We start from the raw sequence: 7,132 nt of genomic DNA, 5'->3' as shown, positions 1-7,132 counted from the left end.
AGCCTTTCAGTATAGATAAATGACAGGGCAACCTGCCTTTTTGAAAGCTGGAGATTGGGCCAGTTAGGACATCTGAATGTAATAGTGTTTGAGTTATGGGAAACGACCGTGGCTTAAAAATGTGGCCCTTAAAAATGGCAAACATGCAAAATGTTTTGGGTGTTTATGACTCTGGAAGGAAGAAGACACTCTGAGAAACAGGGAGTGCAGGATATGAAATAAAGCAGTACTCAAAAGACAAAGGGAAATTCAAGTTGATATATACAGTGTTTAGGCACAGCAGGCAAGGTGGGAAAAGTGGTTTTGTTTTAGTGGTGGCACGGGTGAGAAACTGGACCCAAAGACATACACTGACGTGATGGTCAGGTCAAGCCCAGCTGTTGGATGTACTATAACCTCGCAAACCATTCTGCTAGTTGGACATGGCTTATTGGGGTTTTTCTGGGGGGTGAGGATAGTATTTGCCCAACTCATTTGCTTCTCAAATTCATGCAAAAAAAGCTTTGCATGAACTGGACTTCAGTTTGCTTTGGTCAATGCCAGGAAGAAAGAAATCATTGTTTCTTCATAAAGCAACAGGAACAGCTACCACAGCACAAAGATACAGAGCAGGAAGGGTGCCACCTATTTTGGCTGTCATGCACCTTGGAAGGGCACAGAAGATTTAGTCCCATCAGCTCTGTTTGACTATAGGCAGGAACACAGGTTTGGTAGTGGAGTAGCAAGTGTTAACAGGTGCTAGGAGAGTTCATCTTGGAAAAGAGCCTCTAACAAAATTACTTGGAGGAGAGAGATGGATCCCTCTCTGACCAGGAGAATTGTTTTGGCGTTTTGCCACTTTTGGCTAGGGCTATAGTGACGTTTAATGTATAGTTTGAGGTCAAGCTCAGCAAGACGAAGCGGGCTGTCTGTGGACATCAGGAACTGGAAGGGCGAAGGAATGCACAAGAGTAATGGCTGATGCAGACCTCCTGGGTGCAAGGCTTGCGATTTCATGTTGCAAACAAGAGGCAAAGTTAGGAAGGCCGGGGGATTAAAAGCAAGCGGGAGGGCATCTGGTGGGGAGGAGCAGGTTGCCCTTTCAATTCAGAAAATCTTCCAGGCTTGGGCTGGACTGCAACCAGGTATTTTTCTCCAGGGTTTGCTGTGCAGATGATTAGTGGGTTTGGGCAGGAGCACTGTATTAAGGATGACCCTACCTACAAGAATAGACACAGCTTTTGTGGGTTTTATATTTGAAGTATCAAACTTGTTCCTTAAGGGAAAATTTTGTATAGAACTTGGATACAGGGTTAGTTTGGCAGCTGAGCAGTCATTTAACTTCCTTTAAACTATTTTATAACCTTATTTACATATTTCATAAGGTCAGCAAGACTTTAATCCATTTTCCTGTTACATATTTCAGTTACATTTGCTTATTTTTGTCCTTACCATAAGAAGCTGTGGTTTTGGACCTTACCTTCTTTTCACACGCTGAACCGGTATAGCCACTTCTGCAAGCACAGACATTTGGTCTTATGCATATGCTTCCAAACAGACATTTTTGCTCACAAAGTGCTACAAATGAAAGATAAAGTTGGTTAGAAATAACTTATTCTAAGTCTCATAATTAGAAAGCGAATATTTAGATGCTTTTGAAAATACTGTGACAAAATATATTATGATTCTGTAGTTTCATATGAAGGAGTAAAGGACGATAAACAAAAAGATATTGAGGCATTAAAGATGGTTTGCCATAGGCTTTTTCATGCCTGTGTGTCTGTTTTGTTTACAATTAATAATTTTAATTGTAAATATTTTTTCCTTTTCTCCCCAATGATGGGGAAAGAGAAGACTGTGCCAAAGTAATCGCCTCGGCTCTGTCGAAAATTGATCAGTGCAAGGCCTAATTTTGAAAGACAGGATATATTCTGGGCATTGATGGTTGGGTCAGATTTGTGCCAAAATTGATTTCCTTTTGTTCCAATTGAAATAAAAGAACAGCTGTTAAAAGATCTGTTCTTGACTTGCGATGAAAAGGTATGTTAAATATGTACTCCCAAAGGTGATGCTATCACAATAAATAAAAGGGAGAATTTGGTGAACTGCAGACTTTACACCTCTGGAAACCAGGGCATAAGAACATGTAATTTCATGGTCCCACAGAATCAGTAATGAGCTACTTATTGCGAGTAAAAAGGAATCAGAAAAACTTTTTTATCTTATCTAGAGTACCAGTGTACTTATAGAGGCCCATCCGTTTGAAGATATTCTGTTATTAACAGAATCAGTGTTCTTTTTTTTTTAAGAGAGAAAAAAGATAATCAATTGAGTTTGTCAAATTTCAGCCAGTTTTTCATCCTCATTAGCAGTTTATATTGTTATGACATTGTTTTGGCATAGAGGAAAGAGAACAGCCAATTCATAGGGCACCAATTCAAGAAGAACACACATGTCATAGTATTTTAATTAGATCTCATGAGTTAAACCTTCTATAAATATTGCCAGAATATTGTATCCTAGTTACAGGCAGTCAAACTAAATGCCTTCAAAACTGGTCAGATGTGAATCAACGAGTGGCTTCTTATATTTTCTTGTATGGCAGAGGCATATAGGAAGCTGCAAACCATACACCATTAAGACAGATCTGAAAATAAAGTAGACACATGTCTACGATCCAATACCACCTCCTTCATCATGGAGCGAAGCGTTCCATCAGATTTGAAAGAGTTTAATGTATCCTTTCACAGAAAATCAACTTCAACAAATTCAGGGGCTGAAGGAACAAATTCTAGAATTTCAGTTTGTTAGACTTAGGTTCTGATTTGACACAGATTTAAGCTCATGCAAATTCTTTGTGTTACGATCTGAAGCCATCCAAATGTGATTCTCAGAGTTATATTAATTGTTATAGTGACCTTGGAAGGCCAGGGACAAGATATGTAACAACATCTGGAATTTGTATTGGTTTTGTTCTATCAGGTTATCATGGCAGCTAACACTCAGTGAGGAGGTTGAGATTTTGCCAGAGAAGGGAATATTAAAATCTAAATATGTATACTGAACTTAAGGCCTGACAGCTACGGGACAGATGAGTGAAGAACCAGACTTACTGCCACTCTACACATCTTAAAAAGGAAAGGCTGTAAACAGCTTGGCAAACTGCTACATACAGTCAGGTAGCGAGGGTTCATGCTGTGTCAAAACTACTGACCCGTACCATGTCCAGAACAAGAACACACAGAGACCTGGATGTGCTGGTGACCTTCAGGTGCTTCTTTTTAAAAAGCCAGTTGTGTCAGGTGGTTATCTGCTGTAGGACTCCAGTGACCTGGAGCTCACAACTTGCCTTCCTAGCATATGAGCTAGTTGATGTATTCCTGCTATTTGAAAAGGTAAAAGTGCTGTTTTGTTGGAACAAGTTTTTATGAAGCAAACTTGGTTTTGTTAGGTGTCTGTTGCAAAACACTCCTTAAGCCCCAGAATGGGCAGCTGCAAACCTCTGAATTTCTCCCTCTTCTGAAAGGGGGAGGCCCAAGTTTGAATCCTGGGTGTGGATGGGGCAGAGGAGGAATGAAATCATGCTCAAGCTAGAACTGTGTGATGCTCATCATCTGCTGGCTGCTACTTCAGATCCTCCATGAGCTTTGAAAGAACTCAGATTTATAACTGGAAAAATCTCGGAGTTTCATTCACTTGAACAAAAACATTTCCCAATAAGGAGTGCATTGTCAGCAGAAGGCGATCCTTGTGCCCACACCAGTTTTGTTCCCCTGTGTAGTAAGCTGGAAGGGAGAGAACTGTGTATGATATTACAGAGAACTGTGTATGATACTACCATTATTCATTTGATATGAACCTGGACTGGGGAAAATTGGAAGTTGATTCTCCTTTTTGCTTGGTAGTGGATAAAATACGAACAGGTAAGGCAAAGAGAGGTGGACTCTTCTGGAGACCCCTGTACTGTACAGACGGCTGGGGCTGTACTGGTATGCATGGGCAGAAGAATAGGCATTAGATAAGGTACCAGACATTTTTTCCACGTGTGGTTTCTTTGATTCGCAGTTGATGCAAACAAAGACAAAAAAAAAAGGAAAAAATTTCCTCCTTTTTTATCCTTTGCTACCTGCCTGTCTCTCCCTCTCCCACCCACTGCTTCCTGCTGTAGTGCTCAGAAAAACAAGAGCTTAGTTAGAAGAAAAGTTAAAAACATTTTGGAAGAAAACTGGGATTGAAATCACAGAGGATAATAACATAGCTGAAGTTCAAATGAATATTTCATAAATGTATTTACAAGGGATGCTAAGCCACTAAACACTAAAAATGACACAGGCTATGTATGCATTATCCTGTACAGATTCAGCAAAGAAAGTCATTTAATAAGCTAAGCTTATGTTAAAATTATAATCAATAAATGCCCATTACAGAAAGAGATTTATCCCTGAGTGTTAAAAGAACAGAGCTATAATTTGCATGCGAATTACATTCTTTTTTAAGATTGTTCTTTTTTTAAGGTTTGAAAGGGTTACATAGGAAAGCTAGGAGAAAGCTTGTCTGAGATGTTGTTCAAGGCAGGGAGAGAGAACAAGGAAGAATGTTGAGGAAATTATAAGGCTATAAGCTAGACACTTATAACATGCAAATAAAGAGAAGACATTCTGAAGGGCAATGAGGAGCCAGTATGGGTTCAATAATATTAGAACAGAAGATAGCAGCATGAATTTTAATGATGAAGACCCTTCACAACTATAACCTTCTTACATTTTATAATTAATTATTAGAATTATACCTTGATCCTGCATTCAGAGCCTTAAACAACAGACTTATATCCCTGGCCAGAAGCCTTCTGACTTTACGGGGTTGTGTTTTGGCTCTATCTGTCAGGGTAATCAGATTGTACTGTCAGGTCTTCACTGCTTTGGCCTAATGTTTCTTTCCCAGCTCAAGAAAAAGAGACATGTGGGTTAACACCGCAGGAGGAAAGGGGAAGCCATAGGCACAGAGCTTTAGACTGGGTATCTAGTATGGAATGGGAAGGAAATCCCTGATGGGAAAACGTGGTGATCCTGGGATACTGTTTCTCTGTGTTCAGAGAGGGAGTTTTTTGGAATATTTGTGCTGTTGTCATGAAAGCTAAAAACAGTCAGGCAGAAAAAGCTTCTAATGGAAGAAGCCTAATCTATAAAGCTGCTGGTTTCTATAGTTGAGACGTGTTGAATATTTCAAACAACATTTTTTAACCTGTCCTTCCAAAAGGTAATTTCCCTACATTTGCAATACAGTCTGAACCTTGACCATTATTCCTTAAACTATGACCATCAAAGTCATGGGTATTTATCAAGGATAATGTGTGTGTTCCACCATACACCTTATTTGTTGGGACAAATGACCTATTTTATTGATTCTCTTTCCGAAGCTATTCTGTTCAGTTACAGATGACTGGGGAAGAAAACTATTCTCTTGACTGAGCTCTTTATTTACAGTCTGATAAAAGAGGGCTATTTTGTTTTACCCATTACCAACGTCTCCTAAAAGTCTCTACTTTTACTCTTGCCAAGTTCTGCAGTTTAGTTGTATCCAGAGACTGGTGAAACTGTAAGAAAAACAGCCTGCATGGAAGTCTTTGGAATGTCATTGTGAGTTTGACTGATTGTAGCATTAAGAAATTCATAATTCACTGCATTACACGGACATACAATTTCATTGCACATCATTGCAAAAGAGGCAAAGTTTTTGCTTGTATGATTGCACCTCCAAAATGTAACAGATCTGTTCCAAGTTAGATATAAGCTCTTTAACATGCAGTGACTACTTCTGACAACACAGTCCGGTCTTGCTCTCTGAGACATTTTCAAAATACTTTAGACATAAAATTATTTTGATTTAGACTTTGCCAATCTTCATTGCAACAGAACTGAAAATCTATTCTAGGTTACTGTCAATGGTGTTGTCCTCTGAAAAGGTTGAAGCATTGTGGGCTATTGCTTGTGATAGAGATCTATCTATGCCCTTTTTTCCTGGTGAAAGTTGGCAGGAAAATCTGAGGCATCAGTATTTGCACTTCTAAGTATTTAAATTAATTATTAGGGATCTGAAAGTATAGAATGTCATGTTTTGCTTTTTCTGGTTTTATAGAAGGCTGAAGAGAGAAGATTTAGAAAATATTTTATTGTGGCAGCTCTATCTACTGCTGCCTCCAAACATCTTCTTGAACTGTCCAGATAGGCTTAGAGTTAGAAACTGCACAGATGAAGGTGATCTGTGACTTCTTATTAAAGATAAATCAGAAGTAGATGTCCAAGATGAATCTTCAGTACTTGGCCATTGCCTTTTTTGTTGGCTTAATGGCCAACTCTGGCTAGGTATCTCAGTGTAGAGGACTGAAACAATTTTTTCTGTCTGAGAAATATCCAGAAAATAATAGTGGAAGTCTCCATAGATCCTTTGGTTTAGTCACCCTGCTGGATGTGTGTTAGGAAGTTAATGAGGAAAAAATGAGGTTCAGTGTATAGACAAAACCTGTATCTGCATTTCCATCGCTGCCATCCCGATAAGGGCAGCTGCGTGAATTCACAGGCTGAAAACAAAGATTGAAGCTGGGGTTATCGAACCTCCTGAAAAAGCCCCAGAGAAATGATCCAGCCCTAATTGCTTCTGCATAGTGGAGAAGGCACAGTGATTGCTGAGACAAGTTATCATCTGGATTGTTACTTGTAGAATGAGATGGAATTTTTGCATTATGAAATGGAAACAGTTTTGACGAATAATATGAAAAATATACAACATAATAAACAATATATAATGTTTTAATACAATATGTAACAGAATAAACTATTATAGAATATGAAATTATATTTGAATATTATAAATAATATGTTGCTACTTTCTTATCTTATAATGTGAATGTTTTGCTCTGTTGTTGAGTTTAACAGCCAAAGCCTGTAGTTAAAGTGGTGCAAATCAAGGCTGTATTCAGCCTTGTTGCTGATACTATAGGGAAGCACAGAATCTGGGCATACGCATCCAAGCAGGAAAGGGGGTGTCGAGCACAGGGAAACCTCAGGGGCTTGAATTTGCCAAAGCAGTTTTGCACAGGGGAGTAATGTGATGAACCAAATGCCTCCTTGCCAGAAATGCACTGGTTCTGGCAGAG

General features: G+C 39.0%; 1 protein-coding gene across 1 annotated transcript in view; it reads right to left on the bottom strand.

The window, feature by feature from the left end:
• Window positions 1-738: 738 nt before the first annotated feature.
• LOC132317401 (von Willebrand factor D and EGF domain-containing protein-like) overlaps window positions 739-7,132 on the bottom strand; it is a 174,184-nt gene continuing 167,790 nt past the window's right edge. The window contains exons 28-29 of the mRNA XM_059820504.1: window positions 1,460-1,557; window positions 739-924 (exon numbers count right to left, since the gene is read on the bottom strand). Coding sequence (XP_059676487.1) covers window positions 739-924; window positions 1,460-1,557 — 284 coding nt within the window. The remainder of the gene's footprint in view (window positions 925-1,459; window positions 1,558-7,132) is intronic.

The sequence above is a fragment of the Gavia stellata genome, chromosome 8, assembly GCF_030936135.1.
Source record: "Gavia stellata isolate bGavSte3 chromosome 8, bGavSte3.hap2, whole genome shotgun sequence".
NCBI lineage: Eukaryota > Metazoa > Chordata > Aves > Gaviiformes > Gaviidae > Gavia > Gavia stellata.
The sequence above is the reverse complement of the archived record's forward strand: the minus strand, read 5'-3'. Positions and strand labels throughout refer to the sequence as shown.